Below are 19,873 nucleotides of genomic sequence, written 5' to 3'. Positions count from 1 at the left end.
TTGGCCCCCAGTGGTCTCCAAACCTTTCCCATAGCACTATTCCATCAGTAACAAAGTTTTGAACACAAACCTCCAGTGTATGCATATTTATTTTTTAGAAGTTCCGTACATGTACATGTCACGTGATAAAATAGACAAACAGGCATCGTGAAGGAGGAAGCAAGAAATATAGTAGTCCCCCCGATCCATGGGGGATCCCCTCCCAGAGCCCCACGAAACTGTGGATAGCACTGAACCTTGGGTACATTATTTTTTCTCCTATACACACATACCTGTGATCAAGTTTGATTTAGAAATTAGGCACAGTAAGAAATTAACAATAAAAGACAACAATTATACCAATATACTATAATAATTATGTGAATGTGGTCTCTCTCTCCTGAGCTCCAGAGCCACGTGACTCATGTCCTTCTAGACACTTCTTACATATTTCATGAGCTCCTCCATCTCCACATGTCCAAAAATGTTACTGTCTTCTCCCAAAGCCTGCCGCTCCGCCCCCTCCACCCTCCACCCCTGGCCTGTCGGAAACCGAGCAAGGCGGCAAGGTGCCTCACCTGTGAGGGCCAACGGGTCTTTAAATCCTACTGGTCTCTCTCTGAATTCTCTCACGTCTCGGCCTGACCTCTGCTGGCTCTGCAGGGCCCCCCTTATTTCTTGCCAACCAGTCCCCCTACTCAAGTCCCCCCAGTCCTTATTACTGCCACAGTCCTCCCTTAGACTCAGTGATCACCCAGGTTGTGTTGAGGACCCAGTTCAGACTCAGTTTGGCTCACAAGGACCCACACCTTTCCGGTTTCACTTCAGACCGACCCACAGTTTCCCTGAACACCTCAGTGTGCTTCTCTCACCTGGAATGTCCATCCTTCCCTTTCCTACTGCTTCTTCTGCACGGGGGAGATGCTGTGGTCTTCCCTGATCCCACACCTTCCTTCCCATGCAACCAGCACCAGGCCCATGCCTCCCTCTTGTGTTTCCTAACCCATGGAAATACACATGCCCTCAAGTGTTTCTTTTTTTAGAGAGGAGGTAGGGGAGGGGGAGAGGGAGAGAATCCTAAGCAGCCTCCACGACTCAGGGCTCGATCTCACGACCCTGAGATCATGACCTGAGCCCAAATCAAGAGTCAGACGCTTAACCAACTGAGCCCCCAGGCACCCCAGTATTTCTATAGGTAGCTATCTGTGTTTATATTAAACTGAATGTGAGCTCATACCAGTATCTCCAACGTTCATCTAGGACCACGTGGATCATCCTAGGCTCCCTGTCTTGGCTTATCTCCACCAGTGAGATGGCTCTCACCATCTGCCATCTATTTACTTAATTGCTTAATTCCAGTTATACATGGATAGTGGTCTCTCGCTATCTGTGGGTTTTACCTGTGGGTTTATTTGTCCTCAAGATCAATGCTCATTCTCAAGCTCTTAAAAATAACTAAGTACAGAATACATGCCAGCCGCTGATCTAAACACCATAAACATATTCTTTCATCCTCGTTACCATGTGAGACGCTTGTTATTAGTTCTGTTTAACAGAAGAGGAAACTAACATACAGGAAAGCCGAGCAGAGAGCCCATGTCACACCATCACGAAGTGGCAGGACCAAGGACTGGAGCTCCAGCCTCCTGGATTCTGAGATCCCAGCTGGACCGCTCCTCCGTGTTGAGAGCTCCTGCTGTGTGCGGGTGGTTCCCGTGCCCCCTTGGCACGGCAGGTCCTTGCACCTGGAGGTCAAGGGTGCCCCAACCCCAGCAGGGGACTCTTCACTTCTGGGCCCTCGTTACTCCTGTGAGTTATTTGATTAATCACCTGTAGGATCCCCATTCCACCCCTACAAAGGCTGCTCCTAATCCTACCTCTGTCCCACCCTGTCCCTGGCTCTGCCTCCTTCATGCCTGGGAGCAGATCTCGCATCCTGTCCCCCCCCACACACACACGCACACGTGCACACACATGTGCGAACGTATGTCTTTAAGAAAAGCCCCCAGCTCTGCTGTATGTGCCATATGTGCGGGGGGACATCCCTCCTCCTCCCGGCCCCCCTTCCCCGTCTCACTTTCAGGGCCCCTCGGTGTTCACTATGCACCTGAAGACATGCAGAGGAGCCCCAATCTTAAATTTTAAAAAATCACCACTCTGTGAACACCTCATCTCTCGCTGCTCCCCTTCTTCCAGCAAATACTGTCTCAGCGCCTCCTCCACGCCAGGCCCTGTTCTAGGCAGGGATTCCGGGACAAACCCGCACCCTTGAGCGGCTGATGCTCCAACACAGACTGCTTGAAGGAGCAGAGAGGCACCGCCCCCCCGTGTCTTCTACCTGCTCACAGGAAAGAAGCATGTGTTGGTGAGAAGTGATCATACGTGTTTTCCTGAGCATACAGAGGCAATGCCAATGTCCTCCAGCGATGTAATTCACGATTAATAATCTCTGACTCGTTGATGTCTCCGCAGGGACCTGCCCCAGGTTCTTAGACATCATTACTTGGGACATCACATATTCCAGGGCTGGTATTTCTGGAGATGGATCTGGCAGGAGGAAGAATGCCTCCGGTCCCGAGCAGACCCGTGGGATTGCAGAGGAGTTCATTTCTCCGGCCAGATGGGGTTCCTTCTGTCCCGCCCTGTAGTAAAGACTTTTGTCGTAAGAGCCGGTGTTATTAGGAGCCACCCAACGGCAAACCCACATGGTGAGGGGCGCCTGCTCACAGCGAGTCGGGGTTGGTGGTGGGTCAGTCTGGAGAGAGCACAGAAGCCCTTTGGACAGTCCCAGTGGGGCCTGCGTTCCACACCGGGCTGGTCCTAGTTCCGGGTGTTCACAGACGCCTGTCGGTCAGAAAGCAAGCCCCGGAGGGAAGCTCCACCCAGACCCACTTAACAGGCTCCTCTGCTCGAGTTAGTGCCCGAAGCAGAGACTGGAAAGTCCTTTAGTTCCTCCTTCTCTGGCTGCACCTCTGACACCTTATTCATCTTGGTGAAAATCTGATTGATCTCCATGAATGTCTTGGCCTTGGTCTCGGGGACAACCTGGAAGATGTAGACGGTGGTGAGGAGACAAATCACAGCAAAGATGATGAAGCTGTAAGGTCCGAGGCCCACCTGTGGGAGAGGGATCGGAGTTCACATTCTCGAAAAGGTTCTCCCTTTACCGCTTGAGGATTTGCACATCCGGGCCCCCAGGGCGCACTCACTTGGATGAAGGGGAAGATCAAGCCCACGGTGAAGTTGGAGAGCCAGTGGACGCTGCCCCCCACCATGAAGGCGGACGGCCGGGAGGACTGCAGGAAGATCTCCGTGATCAGTAGCGCGGGGATGGGACCTGGGGGGGGTGGGCAGAGTGGGAGAAGAGGAAGGGCTGCCTTCTCTGGAAGCAGAGCAGGCCCATAAAGGGTCCCGGAGCCCCTGCCGTGCCGGGGGCCCGAGGGGCAGTGTGTCTCCGGGACTCCTGGGCTGGTGGCAAAGCAGAGTGAGGAGGCCAACAGCAAGAACTGAGCACCACAGGTGACACCCTGTGATGTCCCAAAAAGGGGCCTGTGCCCACCCGTAAGGATCTCTACGCCAACTACACAGCCCGTTTCAACCCACATAGTCGAGGCTGCTTTATTGCTTTCAGTCTAATCATGCTCTGTCCACACCCCTTTGCGATAGGAAGGTAAGGGCAGAAGCCATTTTGGGGCTGCATCCGGCCCTCCAAGGAGCCTCTCCGGGGAACAGAGGTTTCTAGGGCTGATGGTGCCGGAGAGGAGAGCAGGGAAGCACAGAGCCAGCTCTGGGGTACGTACTGGGCCCAAGGGCGTGCCCTACGACGTAGGAGATGATGCAGGCGATGCTGACATAAGGCATCCAGGATATTGTGCCCTGTGGGGAGAAAACAGGGTGGGATCACAGCCGGCAAAGCAGGGACAACCGGGGATGGGGAACGTCGGGAACCTAGGTCCCCAGAGGGCCAGGCGCTCTGCCAGGGCTGGGGAAGGAGGGCTCCTGGCTCCTCCAACAGGCAGCACCAACCGGATGCCCCCGGAAAACCAGCCGTTAGTGGGCAGCGGGCTGCTACGGGGTGGGGGTGACGGGGGCTGCAGATGGTCCCCAGGCATCTGATTCAGCGCAGCTGCTAAAAGATCATTCTGGTCTTCTTCCTTGTACTGCAGGCGAGGGCGCAGGGGGTGGACAGGACACAGCCCCCCCTTCCTCACCTGCAGGGCCAGAGCGGCCGTGAGCACACAGCAGGCCGTGAAGCAGACGGAGAAGCCCAGGAGGAGCAGGACCCGCCGCCCCAAGAGCTCCACCACGAACACCTGGAAGGCAGGGGGCAAAGGACAAGCAGGGAGGCTCAGGAGCCCCGCCAGAAAAGGGGGGCGTACCCCCGCCTAGAGCTGCCCTCACAGGTCGCAACCCGAAATGTCAGGCACTGGGGAGGAGCCACTTCACACGGTGGAAGCTTCCAGAGTCGGGGGCAGGGGTCTCCATCTTGGGGGGGGTGCATAGATTGTCATCTGACAGGAGCCCAGAGGCTGGAGATGAGGACACCAAGAGGCACCTCAGCTCCAGGCCTGTCCTCAGCTAGGACCCCCCTCCCCACTCCTAAGATGCCCTCCATGCGTGGTGCTGTCGGACTCACGGCACAGACGGTCGTCAGCACGTTGACAGCCCCCGTGCCCACCGTCACATACTGGACGTCATGGTCGTTCACCCCCGCGCTCAGGTAGATCTGGTCTGCGTAGTAGTAGATCTGGAAGGTACCCCCAGAGGCTGGTGGGGCCCTCGGGACAACACCTGCGACACGGCCCCCCGCCCCCGCGGTGACACCGGCCACCGGCCACCCGCCGCGCCCCCGGGCCCCACTGTCCCCGTACTGCGTTCACTCCTGACAGCTGCTGGCCGCCCATGAGGATGATGATGGAGATGACCTGCCACCGCAGGGACTTCATGCTGAACAGCTTCAGCACAGAGATGAAGCCCGCGGCCTTCTCGGCCTCGTCCTCCTGCCAGATCTCCTCCATCTCCGAGCCCACGTCGTCCCAGCCGCGCAGCCTCTTCAGTGCTAAGGGAGGCGAGCAGGGGGTCGGCTCAGGGCGCCCCAACTCCCCAGAGCCAGGACGCTGCGGCCTCCGTCCCCTGACCCAGCACAGTAAAGCTTTACCATTTCTGGCAGCTACTTCATCCTTCTTCTGAATCAGCAGGTACCGGGGGCTCTCGGGGAAGAAGGGCAAGAACAGGAGCTGCAGGGCCGCCGGGATCCCAGTCAGCCCGAGGAGGATCGGCCAGCCTGCAGGCAAGCCCGTGCCCACGTGAGAGCTGGCCCCAGCCAAGTCACCTGCCTTCTGCCCCTCCAGTCCCCCCACCCCCCTGGAGCCCCTCCAGTCCCCCCCGCCCCCTTGGAGCCCAGCCGGCCACTCTGTCCCAGACTGGTTTCCTTAAGGGCCAGACACAGAGCTGGTGACACTAGACCCCCGTCCATGCTCTGGACTCTGCCGGGGCCACCGGGACACCTGAACTGGACTGGTCTGCGCTGCACTGACCATAGAAATGAAATCGACCAACAAGGCAAATGCCCACGATGGTAGAATGGACACAGGAAGCATGGGGTATTCACAAAACAGAATCCTATACTGCACTGGAAAGGAAGCAAGCCACGACAGGAGCCTGTCCCAGAAACCCGATGCTGGGGGCAGTAGCCCACACCATGCGGTCCAACCGGATGAAGTCCAGAAACAGAAAATTAACTCCATCTTTGCAAAAGGTGGTAAACAGCTATAGGGAGACGCAAGGATGGGGTGACAAATGTCAGCACGGCGGGGGTGGGCAGGCCATGGTTGAGGGGCACGCAGAAAGCTACGGGGGGCCTGGCATGGCTCTAGTTTGGCGTCCAGACCGAACACCGGTGTTTGATTTCGGGTGGAGGGAATGTACGTTTATGTTTTATGCGCTCTTCCTTCTGTGTGTTATTTTGCACCATAAATACGGTCCAATGAGTGAATGAGTAGCTCAGGCTCCTTCTAGGAGCTGCTAACACCCTGCCTCTCCCCCTTTTCTCCTAGGGCTGGCACTCAGTGACAACGGCGGACGTCCGCATGCCAGGCATCTGCTCTCACGGCTCTTCGTGTGTTAACTCGCTTCCCCACCGGCCACGTCGTGAGGCAGGTGCCAGGACCAACCCCACCGCACACCTGCAAACACAGGCTTCCCTTGGTCCGGAATCCATCGCCCTGCACAGCCAACAGCAGGTGTGGACCTATCTCCGATTTGGGCCACTGCCGTCTGGCTCGGGCCCCCACCCCACCCCCTACCGGGAAACTCTTCTTGGAGACCCCGAACTGCCAAATCCAGACACCCCGCTGCAATCTTCTTTTCAAGAAGATTGTCGGACTTCTTCAATCCTGTGCACCATGACCGCCTGCCTCCTGCACAGCACTCTCTTCTGGGCTTCCTCCCTTCCTTGTTCTCGAGCACCTGTTACGTGCCAGGACTCATGCTGCAGATTCAGAGATGCCTAAGGCCAAAGCCCTGCCCTCCACACATTCTGCCCAGAGGAGGGGCACCAACAGTGAAAGAGTCTCAAAAAAGGATGGACAAATGCAGTCCGCACAACATTTGTAGTTCCCCGAACTTACAAAAAAACTCCTGCGTTTCTGCCCCCCATGCCCAGGTCTGGAACGCTGGTCCTGTTCCCCCCAGTCCAGGCCCTCAGCCCTCTCTGAGGCCCCCCTCGCTGGGCAGAACCAGTCACTCCCTACTGCGCACCAGCAAGCACGTCACGGACACCAGGGCTCTGCAGATTGCCCTGCGTCCTGCTGATCATTTACGCGCCGTCACTGGGAGACAGGAACTCAGCCCCTGAACCCCTGGTCCCTGCTCCTTATGAGGGTGATTGAAAGGGGGACAGTGGCCGCTTAACATGGACCTAGGAGCAAACCACCGGGATGTGTATCCTAAGGAGACCTTGGACGTATTATCCAACCTCTCTATGCCTCAGGTTCTGCATCTGTAAAATGGGCATAATAACAGTATCTGCTTTAGAGGGTTGCTTGGAGGATTGAATGGAATTAGTATAAAGACTTGGTGCCTGGCCCACAATAAGCACATTATACGTTCTGGCTGGTGTGACGATTAATGGTGATTTCCCTTTCGAGACCTGAGACCAGAAAGGGGCGGGAGGGTTCATGCAGAAGGAGTGGCGGTTACCAGTTACTGTGCACCTACTATGTGCTGGGCTTGGGTTCTCCAGGAGGGCAGTGTGGCTCCAGAGTCAGGGTCTAGAATGGGTACCAGCCCTGTGGCTCACCACCTGACCCCCAGGGGGCGCCCCCCTTTCCTGGTCTTTGGAATGGGACGCTCTCGGAGCAGCCACCCCCCCCCCCCCCCCCCAGCAGCGTTGCTGGGAGGCTTGAGCGAGGAGATGGCGGGAAGCCTCAAGCACAGAGCCTGGCGTGCTGGTGGCTGTCATTGCCACGCCCCGGGCCCCTGTGCGGACAGCCAGCAAGCAAGCCAAGAGAAAGTCAGGAAACAGCTCTTCCCGCTCACTCACTCTAAAGCCCCCTCATCCGTGTCCTCTGAGGGCCTGGAAAATGTCAGCTACACGGTCCCTGCCAACTTATTTAGGGCCCGTTCTGTGCAAACACCACGCCAGCACCGTGGGGCCCGGGCAGCATGGCGAGGCCAGCCAGCCGACCAGAGATGAAAAACCAGCTCACAGAAACGTCCAGTCGGAGCGGAGGGAGGCCTGGGGTCTGGAGGCAGCCGGGGCTTACCCTCTTTGTTTGCGAGGAGGCTCCGAAGACCAAAGATCTGAGCCACGAGGATGCCGACGGTGATGAAGACCTGAGGTACCACCCCAAGGGCCCCCCTCAGGTTTTTGGGGGCCAGCTCCCCCAGGTACATGGGGACAACAGTGGAAGACAGACCTGGCAGGGGATTGAAGTAAAAACACCATTAGGAAACATTAAGCCTGACAGGGACAAGCTGTGTCTTCAAACACACTCGTTTTTATCCAGCAATCACATCAGGTCTCAAAACGGCGAGAGTAAGCAAACACCTCTTTTAATTCTTTATCCTTTAAACTGTAAGGAAAGAAATAATAGTCTGAGCCAAGGAAGTTCATCGACAAGCAGCCTGGCTTTTCAACCCGTGTCACCGGGGGCGGGGGACACGGGTGGCCTGACCTCTGGGCTGCCCTCCTAACTGGCTTGGTGCCAGGGAAGAAAAGCCCAGGTGTGGCCTGGCACCTTCTCCTCTCTGGCTCCTTGGGGGAAGCTGTTCGTACGGGGCCAAGGACCCCTGCCCACCAGCTTCGCCTTCTGAGAAGGCGTATTACTTAACCAACTGATGCACAGCTGAAGCTCCGTTAATCAGTAAGCATTACAAATGTAAACATATACTATGGAATAATTACCACTTCCGAATGCCCACTATTTGAACTTTTAAGTTTTCTCGTCTTACTGGAACAAGGAAGATTAGGTGGAACTTAATTTTATAGGCTCGGAAGTATTTTCTACATAGATCATCCCATTTAATTCCCCCAAAAGCCCAACAAGAGGCTGAGAATGTTGGACGGAGGTCAGGGGGGTCATCACTAGTCTGAGTACCGAGCACCCAGTCAGGACTCAGGCTGGGGCTCGGAGAGACGCGGGTCTGAGAGGGGGCTCCGGCCGCAGGGAGGCCGAGGCGAACAGTGTGGCAGCGGGTGGGTACTGGATGACATCCAGATAGGAGGGAACCTTTTGAGAACCAAGGGTTCAAGCCTGGCGATTCTGCCCAAGGATATCTGCTTAGTGTTTTAAAAGAGGCTCGCTGCTCATTCACGCCGGTTCTTCCCGGTTCTCAGAGCAAAGAGGGGCAGTCTTTGCAGAAGCCCTGGGAAGTCTGGTGGGGTATGTGTGGGGACCCCGCAGGCCTAGCGCCTAAAGGGCTGGGAGGAAGCAGGGGCCCTTGAGGGTTGCACTCCATGGTCACCACTCAGGGCTCGGGGGGGTGGGAGGGATCCCCACATCTGAGCAGCAAGCACTTCACTTGATGAGGGACAAAAACTGAAGAGGCAAACATCGGAGGTTTGGGAAGAGACGGGGTCCCCTTCTTGCTGGTGGGAAGCAATCTCTATTCGGACTTAAAAGCGACTCCACTGGGCAATCCCAGCTGGCTTGGTCGGACAGAGTCGGAGAAAGTGGCTTTTACCTTTGAAATCCCTTCGGGGAAAGCGCTTGGTGTTCTGCCACTCGAGTTGACTAGCAGGGAGCCAGTGAACTGAGCATCTCAAGTCCCACTGTCTGTCCCTGCACCCCCTTGGTCCCTGTACCCCCTTTTGGCAGACCAGCTGCTCCCTTCCTTTTTAGGATGTCTGAGCAGCATGCTGCTGGCTCACTCACCTTCCTGACTTTTTCAGGAGCCGTGTGAAAGAATTAACTGCAAATGGATTATGACCTGAGATCTAAAAGGGATCTGAGGACCTAGGGAGCTCCTGACACCTCAGGGGGCCTGCGAGATCAAAAGCATTTTCCAAGAATCCTGAGATAGCGCCCTGTTCATTCTCCTTCTCTCCTGAGCCCACAGTGGAGCATTCCAGAGGCGACATGCCACATGGTACCCCAGCCAGGGGAACACAGAAGCAGGTTGGAGAAGCCAGCTGTCTTCTCTGAAGCCAGACATTAAAGAGATTTGCAATGCCACTCTTCTCACTAAGCTTTTTTGTTTTAGAATATACAGCTCTTTTCATAAGAGAATCACATGTATGTAATCCTGTCACCATTTAAATGAATTAAATGAACATTTCTTAGTTGCAATTTCTTTCTTTTTTTTTTTTTTTTTTTTATTTATTTGAGAGAGAGAGCATGAACAGGGCAGGGAAGAGCAGAGGGAGAGGGAGAAGCAGACTCCCCGCTGAGCAGGGACACCGCCCCCCCCAATGTGGGGCTCAATCCCAGGACCCTGGGATCATGACCTGAGCCGAAGGCAGATGCTTAACCAGCTGAGCCACCCAGGCGCCCCTTAGCTGCAGTCTCTAAATGGTAAATATTGATCAATACAACCCACGTGAGCAAAAAGCTCTTTGGAGCTCTCAATAATTTTAAGAGTGTAAGAGGGAGGCCAAAACATTTGAGAACCGCTGACTTGAAAGTCATGTTTGTTTAGGAGTAAAGGTTGGGGGTTTTGTGATTTGTTATCTATCGGAGCCTAATATTTCCCTGTTGGAACCAACCCTGAAGTGTTGGATGGTCAACAGAAAAGTGCCTGCCTGCACCTTCCAGGAATCATCCATGTTTCATGAGCCCAGCCCTGCTGCAGGGGGAGACGGGCCAGGCGCCCTTGGGGCTCAGGAGGCAGAGGTCCGTCCAGCGCTCTCAGGGAAAGCAGTACGAAGGAAGCTTGTCATGGGGCCCATCACTCTCTCCTTGATAGGACCTCTTCTCTCTTCAAGGATCTTATTTTCCTCTTCTCCCTGGCCCCGCAATTCCTTGCCATTTCCCCTAACACCAGGCTCCTCGCCGTGCCCACCACTGTCCACAGAGCCCGCTCAGGGGCTTGCTGACATCCAGCCAGGTCTTCCATTCATCCCTAGCCCCGTGATTGGAAGGAGAAAATGAGAGCTGCTGGTACCTCCAGGGCCGGGTGCGGGGTTGCTGGCAGGGTGCCCAGGATGCAGCATTTTGGGGGCGCTTACCCTGGGTGCCCACCCGGAAGGCGCACGGCCCCGAGAGTGGGCGCCCCGCTCACCCCCACCAGCCCTGGGAAATATAGTCTACGAAAGAATGCCAAGTCACAGGGGCTGGGGGAGGGGGTGGGAAGATCGCAAGCATGGCTTTAACACCATCTCTTCGGTCTGAAACAATTATGGGGGAGCTTCCTGCGACCACCAAAGCGCGGCCTCTGAGGATAGCTTTGGAGAGTTTGCAAAGCAGCTCCAGGGCTTATGGGGTGAGAGACCCCAGCCAGTCATTACTCTCTGCAGCAGGTGGGCGCTGGAGGAGGAAGTGAAAGAGGCCCCCCCCCCCCCCGAAGAGCCCTTTGCAAACTTCACATTCCCTATACAAGTTGAGAGGCTGCTCTCATTAAGAGGGATTCGTCCGTTAGATTGTTCGTCACGCTTTTTCAACCACGACCCACAGTAAAAAATACAGAAACACGTTTTACATTGCAACCTGATTTTCATACACGTATCAATAACCGAAGCAAAAGTTCCAGAAGACAATCCTTATCTTTATTGCACACGACACGGTCTACTTTGTCTAGAAAAAGAAAATGCTGCTCACTCATCAGGGGTCTCCGCCCACCCACCGGCCCGCCTGCAGTTGAGAAAACACGAAGATAAAGGACCAGACGGAAGCGCGCCTCTGCACAGGATTCTGTATTTCTGTCTTTCACGCAAGGGCTCTCTTTGTGGGAAGCGGCACAGGGACGCTCTGCCCCTGAACGCACCTGAGACTAAAGCGTGGGCTCCAGGGTCTAGTTCAGGACAGAGGCAGGTGCAGGCTCGCTGCGGCTGCGGGCTTCAGCGGCCCCAGGATGGGCCAGACCCTGGTGCCTGCCCCTCCTCCCCGATTATCCTAAATTACAGAGCGGTAGCACAGCGTAGCATCATTTACCTGCACATATTCCCACCAGAAGTCTGGACACAATGATCATCTCAAACGACCGGGCAACGTCGCTGCACCCCATTAAGATCGCGGGGACAATGGAGAAAATGTTGTTGAAGAGCAAAGTCCCTTTCCTGCAGAGGACGAAATGTCAGTTAGTCTGGGCGAAGGATTCACGTGTTCATTTAACAGATGTTCACCAAGTTCTGGCCAGTTACAGCAGCGGCCTTTGCTGCTGCTTCTACTGTCTGTGATCGTAGGCTGATAGGGGTCAAGTGCACAGCCTGGTGATAGGGGTCAAGTGCACAGCCTGGTGATAGGGGTCAAGTGCACAGCCTGGTGGGAGCCACAGTGGGAAATGACCACAGTGCAGAGTGCATCGGTGGTGGGGAGCAGAGGGAAAGAGCTGCATACTAGGATACACTCAAGGGTTTTTTGAAATCACCAACTCACATGATGTTAGTGGAATCTTGAAACCAGATCAGGTAAGGACATTAGAAGAAATGTATAGGGCCAACCTCACTGATATCACATAGATGGAAAAATCGTACATGAAATATTAGCAGATTGAATTCAACAGCATATAGAAAATCCTTTCAATGTTAAAACGCCATACAAAATAAAATGCCAGATCTGCCTGGGAAAAACAAAATTGTAACATTATTTTTTAAATTATAGAAGACTACCCTTGTGACTCCAGGTAGGCGGGGAAGGCTGCCTTCAGACACAAAAAGCAAAAACCATAAATGAGAGTTAACTCTGACCACATGAACATGTAAATATCTTGTATGAAAAAGATACTATGTGTGTGATTAAGCAATAAAGCAACAGATAGAGAAGATACTTGCCTCATAAAACAGTATTGCTTGGACAGGCTCAGAGATGGAATTTCCTCCCAACTGTATAATCTTGGCTAAGTGACAGCATCTCTCTGTGCTTTGTTTTCCCATTTTGAAAAAGGGGATGGGGCTGTTGTATGGATTGGGGGAATTAAAAACCCTAAAAAAAACCCCTAAAAACCCTAAAAGCCCAAGTTCGGGATAGAGCCTGGCACATAGGAACCCATCAATAAATTGTTAATTGCTACTGTTGTATAAGGAACAGAACTTTAAGAAAACCACAAACAGCTGAATAGCATTTTTATCACATTCTCAAGCAGACAGCTGGACAAGCAACTGTCTACTCCATCTGTGGACCAAATGGACCAACGTGGACCAAAGTCCTTTACTCAAGGAGATCTGTGACTTGATTGATGTTCTGGCCGGCAGAGAAAACTGCTGAGTTCAACACCAACCTCCCAGGAAGACCTCAGGATCTTAGATCCCAAAGCAGAGGTTGTATGTTTCTAATCTCAGACTCTTTTTTGAAAAAAACTGGAGAAGGCGCTGGGTTCTGGCCTTGACTCTCGAGCTAATGACATCTGTGGCCGAGAAGACGATTTGACCTTACCTAGACTCCGTGTGCTCGTTCGCCAAGGGAAGGGGCTGGTGGGGAGGAGCTCTTAAATACCGCTCATACCAAGGCCGCTCTCTCATGCCCATGGAATTTACAGGAGGGAGTGTGATGTCTTAAGGACCTTTTTTGGAATCAAATACATAATCTCTAATGTTTCTAGAATTAGGGGCAAAGATATAAGCTCTGCCCTTGGCATTCACAACACTCACAGTGAGAGTTGCCCCGGGACCACGCGGTTTCACCCTGGAGTGCCTGACATTAATCTCAGCCATTTCAGAGTTTTCTAGGAATTTAATTTGGGTTAAATTCTGCCTATTACTTGATCTCAAAGTAAAAGAACAGAGCAGTGGGTTTGTGTTTGTTTGGGAGGCAGAGTTCAAGGACGCTGTGCTATGATCTACATTGGGACTGACATTGTGGCCCTGTTATCTGGTGTTTGACTCTTAAAAAGCAAAGAAAAAAAAAAGAGAGAGAGAGAGGAGAGAACTTGTTTTGGTTTTGGTAAGGAATATACGTGTAAGGCAAGAGAACATAGAGGGAGCGAGTCCTGACTTGTGAAGTATGCTCTACTCTTTCTGGCCTGCCCCCAGAGCCCGAGACCCGCCATACCCACCTCTAGCTCTGAGACCCTGCCTCATCCCCAGACACTTGGTCAACATCTGGTCTCTTTAAGATCGTCTTAGAAAACAGAAATCATCACAATAGTTATTACCTAGTTTTACCACCACCACCAACAACAACAAAAAAACAACTTCAGCTTTAAGCCTAGGTTTGAAATGGTCGGGGTCTAGGATTTTCAGGAGCTGGAAATTTACCTTGCCTTACCTGCCAAGTTTATTCACCAAGGGGCCGACCATGAGGGAGCCGATGAAGCCTCCAAAGGGGAACATGGACACAGAAACAGACCACAGCAATGTCAAGGAAAACTCATTTATGTAGTTATTGTTGCGTTCATAGTAGGTCTCATTATAAAATGCTTTCATGAGCTGGAGAACAAAGCGGAAGAGAGCACCAAAATAACTTGACCTGGTTTTGCAGAAAGAACACCGTGAGCTGTTAGGCCCCCCGATGGATGACCTGGGCACACAGACAGTGACACTAGTAAGTGGAAAGGAGAAGGGACAGAGTGGTATGACTAGCAGCTAGCAGGAGCACCCACCTGGGGAGCTGCCAGGCCTCTGATAGGCACCCTGCCCAGGACGTTGCTAACTCCAGTCCTCCAGGCCTTTGAATGACCCCTGACCCTCCAGACTCCTCTGGAGAGTGCAGGGCTGCAAAAGACCAGAGCCCCCACCCGCACCAGCCCCCGTGTGCACAGCCAGGCGTGGCTCTCCATGAGAAGCTGAGGCCGGGGGAGCGGGTTCACCCCCATGGCCTTGTGCCCACAAGTCATTCCCTTGGGCCTGTACTGTGTGTCTCGTGCGTACTTCCCTCTCCCGTGACCCGAGGACCCACTGTGCGCCCCAATGTGCATGTACCACCACCCAAGTGGCCATGTCCGGGCACAGGCTGCTCCAGTGCCCCCCCCCCACGTTGGTTGGGGGCTGCGTCTCACTCACCCCAGTGACCTACCTCGTCAGGGGAGTTAACGGCGGCCACATTGTACCCATACTGGAAGGATGACCCAAATGCGGCTATCAGCGTTGCCAGTAAAAGTACGAGTGTAAGCCTCTGTGGGAGGAGAAATCCTGGCTTAGGTCATAGGAAGCAGCTGGGGTTCAAGGGAACTCCGGATTTACCCCGAAGTCTTATCGAAGGATGCAAGAGAATCTGAAGATTCGTCATCTTTCGACTGCTCCCTGTCTTGAAACCTACCTCTACCCACCTAACCTGGTAGAAAGGTTCCGTGAACCACAGCACTTAGGGCTAAATAATTCTTTGCTCTGGGGGGCTGTCCTGGATGCACTGTAGGGCCACCCGTCCCCTACCCCTACCTATCATCAACAGATACCGTGACAACTCAGGGGTCTCCAGCCATTGCTAAATGTCCCCCTGGTTGGGGGAGGCAGCTGCCCCTGAGAACCGCTGGGTCAGAAAGACACGGAAGGCTCACCTTCTCCAACACTCTACCCAACGCGCAAAATGCTTCGCTAACATTCCTACCACGGGGCTATATTTGCTGACAGTAGCAAACACGCTCAAATCCTGCCTCAAACACAAACTCCCCTAAAAATCAAAGAGGAGAAAATGTGAACAATTTTAATTGTTTATTTATGGCCACTGATTAACTTCCTTTAGCCTCCAGACTTTTCCTGTAACAGGCACGGCGAGAAAATATTTAAATACAGGTTTCTGGGGACTCAAACACGTGTGTTCTGTGATCATAACCCCTTCTGACACAGGAGGAAACCGAACGCTTATTTAATGACAAGAGGGAAGCCGTTAGTAAAGTCATGAAAAGCTGGAGAAAAATAAAAGTGGACAAAGCTTTTCTCTTAGAATCAACGGATTTCTTTTCTTTTTCTTTTTTTTTTTTTTAAGATTTTATTTATTTGTCGGAGAGAGAGAGAGAGAGCACAAGCAGGGGGAGCAACAGCGGGAGAAGCAGGCTCCCCGCCAAGCCGGGAGCCCGATGCGGGACTCGATCCCAGGACTCTGGGATCATGACCTGAGCCGAAGGCAGACACTTAACCAACTGAGCCTGCCTGCCTGCCTGCCTGCCTTCCTTCCTTCCTTCCTTCCTTCCTTCCTTCCTTCCTTCCTTCTTTGTAGGCTTTCCAGGAGGGAAAAAGAAAAAGATCTAGTACTGGGCTGGATTAGGGCACGAGGGGGAAGGGGCCCTAGTCTCCCCGCAGCTTGTAAAAATGACCAGTGGCCTTTAGACATGAAGGGGGGTGGTGTGTCTCCTCAGAGGCCAAGGGGAGCCGTGACTCAGCTATGCTTTTGGGAGAAACCACACGTTCCTCGTGCCCACAGTAAACTGGCTTCCTGTTTCCTAACGCCGAACACATTTTGAGACTTAGTAAAATAGCCACGTTCAGGGCCCGTGTTCCAACTGGATGCGATTCAAGGCTGCTGGGAAGGGAGCCCTGCCCCCAGACGGCTCCCTTTGGGAATCTGCTTCCTAGATCCATTCCCGCTGTCCGGAATCTCCCAGGAGAACGCAAACATCTCCAGAAAAGTTAGTTCTTATGAATTATTAACTCTTGGAGTCACTTTCTCACACTATCGATCCCGAAGTTCACAAACAGAAAGGGAGGCCTAGGTGCTGCTGAGGGACGGGAAAGGTGCCTTGTCTTGTGGCTGCGGGGGTTTCCAGCATGGCCGGGGGGGGCGGGGGGTGCAGCCCAAGAGCCTGGAATCGGATCCTTCCCTCCTGTCGCTGGCTGTGTGGCCTTGGGCCGGTTACGGAGCTTTTCTGTGTCTCAGCTCCTTCCGCTGTAAAACAGGGACGGTCCTGCCTCCCTCATAGGACTGAGGTGAAGAATGAATGAGTTCATACATGAAAAACACTTGGAGCCACACCAGGCTTCGAGTGAGCACAGGCTCGCTCTCATCATCATCAACAGCGATCGCACCAGCAGGGAAGTTACTTTTCCCATGATGCTAGGTGTATTGTTCGTGAAGGCACCCCCCAGAATTATGTCTTCATTTTCTAAAACACTTGGCTCATTTTCCCCCCCTCCAGGCCAAGAGGCCTTTTTCTCGGCAGAAAAATCCTTGATGCACATTGGTCAGATTCTGGTCTTTTCTCTTTATGTATGAGGAACACAAAGGCCAGTAAGACCACGATCACACAGCCAATGGGGGGACAGAGAGCAAGGGCCCCTTCCATCAGCCCACACAGCCCCAGCTCTCTGCAGGCTTCCCGGGCCCCTCCACTTTTCCTCGGCTCCGAAATCCCCCCTGGGCTTCACTCAGGAATCTGCAGATTCTTACAAGCAGCCACCAAGGGAACCATTTTTTCTTCATGTATCCCAGGAGGCCCAGCACGTGTCCTGGCTTTTGTTCAAAGGGGCAGGTCTGGCCTCAGGCAGCCAGGAAGGGAAAGCCTGCAACCCACCTGCCACTGGAGGACAGGCTTCTTTCCTTGGAGAATCTAGGGGGCAGGTAGCTAGAATCAGCCCAGACCTCCTGCATGTGACCATTTTAATCATGTCCTCTCAAAATATATTGCTTCTTTTCGGGGATCACCACGCGGGGGCATTTCTGTTTTCCTGCAGCCTCACCCGGGGAACAGTTGGCCAGGGTATTCCTCTTTGAAGAGAGGGCACAGACCCCATGAAGGTCTTTCCTGACCCCCAAGTCCCTAAGTTCTTGTCACCTCACGGCCCCTTTTCTATAAAATAGAGGGGTTAACACTTGAGTGGTCTCACACTTTCTTAGTTGTCGCGAGAGTCAAACAGGATCCACGTGAGGGTGCTCAGTAACCTCAAAAACTCTAATTCTCGCAGGACGAGAATGCCTCTAATGAGTAGGGACTAGGGATGCTGCTAAACATCCTACAGCACACGGGCCAGTCCCCCATTGCAAAGAATCATCTGGCCCCAAATGTCATTCGCGTCCTGCTCTGAAGGATGAGCAAAAGTAATAACATTTATGGGGGACCCACTAGGGGCCAGGTCATTTACATGCATCATCTCATTTAACTGGTCCAGCAGCCCTATGAGGTGGTATGGTTATTATTCCCATTTTACAGATGAGAAAGCTGAGGCACAGAACAGTTAAATAGCTGTTTAATAATCTGCACAAATATGTACCTCTGCCTCCACAAATATAAGCAAATGTGGTTGCGATGCATAAAATGCAATTCCTTACCAGTGTTCATAATAAATTCGTATGATCTGTCATTATGCATTTTCCTCAATCAAGAGACTCTCAAAGCACAGCTGAAATTCTATGAGTGAGGGGAGTGGGGTAGGAGAGAAGAGGTCCAGAAAAATCTGTCTCGAAAACAGGGGAGCCTCTCTCATCTGAAAGGGTGGGAATCTCCGCTACAGACGTGAATTAGATTCGAGTCTTGCACAGTCTTTTCTGCGTCCACCTTCTTTCCACGCCGGCCTAGCCGTGTGACTTGCGGAAAAAACGAATGAAAATGTTCGGAAGCCCAAATCAAAACAAATGATCCCCGACCAATCTCTAAAATCGAAATGTCCCCTAAATCTGTCCTTCAGTCCCTGTCAAAGTGAACTCTGAGGTTCCCTCCAAAGGAAGGGAGGTGCTCCCTTCCCCTGCACAGAGCTCCCCAGAATGCCCCCCAGGAATGCCCCCCCACCCCCCCCAGCAATGCTGAGCAGGCCTTGACGGCAGGCCGCTCCATGCTCCTTCCTTCCCTGGGAGGCCCACTTACCCCTTCCTTCTTGGTCGGATTCTGTTGCTCCATCTTCGGTCTGCGCGAGTGGACTGCTGCCGAACGCCTTTCAGCCAAGATAACAAATGCACTGAAGGGAGAGGGGAGACATTCGGGCTGTACTTTGGCCACGCCGAGGAACAGCCAATAGCGTTTCTGTAGCCAGCCCCGGACGGCCTAACCCTTCAGGAGTCCAGAGGTGTGTCTTCTTGCACGTCTCTTGAATTCAAAGTCTGGGGGTTAGCTCAGTGAGCGGGCACCGCCCCCCCCAGGCCTGCAGGCACGGCACCCTCCTGACTGGGACCGTCTGTGACGTCTGCTCACTTCGAGAACTTTCACTAGGCAGGCTCGTGATGAGTGGCTGCAAGAGTTATTTCCGTCACAGACACACGAAAAGCCACAGGCCCCACATCACACCAGGTAACGCAAGGCCAAGAGTCAGGGTCACCAGAGGTTTCTCAGAAGTGGTCCCCGCCAGGGCGCCTGGGTGGCTCAGTCGGTTACGCGACTGCCTTCGGCTCAGGTCATGATCCTGGAGTCCCGGGATCGAGTCCCAGGGAGCCTGCTTCTCCCTCTGACCCTCCTCCCTCTCATGCTCTCTGTCTCTCATTCTCTCTCTCGCAAATAAATAAAATCTTAAAAAAAAAAAAAAAAGAAGAAGAAGAAATGGTCCCTGCCAGGAAGCCTGCAGCCAATCTCTCGGAGAGTCAGCTTTTCCTCAAATAACCATGTCACACTTGCTCGGAGAGGTTTGGCTTTTTTTTTCCTTTGTGAGGAACTGAGGGGCCTAAAGATGCGACTTTATGTGTAACCACCACTACTGCAAAGGCAATAAATAGTTCAGGTGCCTTTATCTACAGGGCAGGGAAAGTGAGTCACGGCTGCTGCTGGCCTGGGTCCGCCGTGCGTGAACAGGCCACAGCCCGCCTCCTGCGCTCAGCACGCGTCCAGCCGCCGCGGGGCACATCAGGTCAAGGGGCCAAAATCCAGAGCGGAGTCCCACAAGGCCCACAGGCTTTCCTCTTTATAGGATATATTTCCTGTTTTACTTGCTGCGGCACAAATCCAATTAATTCAGCCATTCCTCTCCCTCCTTCCCAAATATTTTTTTTTAAGATTGTATTTATGTGTCAGAGAGAGAGCACAAGCAAGGGGAGCAGCAGAGGGAGAAGCAGGCTCTCTGCCGAACAGGGAACCCGATGCGGGGCTCGATCCCAGGACTCTGGGATCATCACCTGAGCCGAAGGTAGACGCTTAACCCGCTGAACCACCCAGGTGCCCCACCCCCCTTTCCAAATAAACAGTTAACTGGGAGCCCACCATGTGCTGGGCGCCGTTCCTATAATAGTAGCAAGCTTGGGAATTGTGACCAGGAGACTGTGAGGAGGGTAACAAAGAGCCTCTGTGTGTGTGTGTTGGGGGCCCCCATGCCCCCCTCACAAGGGAGGATTGGCCATTTTTCCCCACCGGCTCGTTCCCTGTCCTTTCCTTCTGTGTCACAGCATGATGCCCAATGAAGGTTTGGCAAGACCAGAGGTTCCCGATTATTTCAAAGAGTTGTGAAGAA

The 19,873-nt window shown here is 53.3% G+C and overlaps 1 protein-coding gene across 1 annotated transcript; it reads right to left on the bottom strand.

Moving 5' to 3' along the window:
- Nucleotides 1–1,092: 1,092 nt before the first annotated feature.
- Nucleotides 1,093–18,832, bottom strand: LOC116625548 (solute carrier family 2, facilitated glucose transporter member 5). Its single transcript, XM_032394185.1, has 12 exons — nt 18,307–18,832; nt 14,589–14,687; nt 13,842–14,002; nt 11,571–11,695; nt 7,746–7,898; nt 5,138–5,263; nt 4,851–5,038; nt 4,616–4,726; nt 4,191–4,292; nt 3,780–3,855; nt 3,189–3,316; nt 1,093–3,096 (listed from the first exon to the last, which is right to left on the bottom strand). The coding sequence occupies exons 1-12, from the start codon at nt 18,337–18,339 to the stop codon at nt 2,872–2,874; spliced, it is 1,527 nt and encodes a 508-aa protein (XP_032250076.1). The 5' UTR covers nt 18,340–18,832; the 3' UTR covers nt 1,093–2,871.
- Between the last annotated feature and the right edge of the window lie 1,041 nt (nt 18,833–19,873).

This window comes from Phoca vitulina, unplaced genomic scaffold, assembly GCF_004348235.1.
Source record: "Phoca vitulina isolate PV1807 unplaced genomic scaffold, GSC_HSeal_1.0 scaffold2, whole genome shotgun sequence".
NCBI classification, from domain to species: domain Eukaryota; kingdom Metazoa; phylum Chordata; class Mammalia; order Carnivora; family Phocidae; genus Phoca; species Phoca vitulina.
The sequence above is the reverse complement of the archived record's forward strand: the minus strand, read 5'-3'. Positions and strand labels throughout refer to the sequence as shown.

What these genes read in the sequence shown, in the direction of transcription:
- LOC116625548 (XM_032394185.1), bottom strand. Translation starts at nt 18,339, where the DNA reads ATGGAGCAACAGAATCCGACCAAGAAGGAAGGG. An exon ending in TTGGTGAATAAACTTGGCAG is followed by an intron (nt 11,696 to 13,841) that starts GTAAGGCAAGGT and finishes CGTCCTCTGCAG; the next exon opens with GAAAGGGACTTTGCTCTTCA. An exon ending in CCTCCTCGCAAACAAAGAGG is followed by an intron (nt 5,264 to 7,745) that starts GTAAGCCCCGGC and finishes GCTTGCCTGCAG; the next exon opens with GCTGGCCGATCCTCCTCGGG.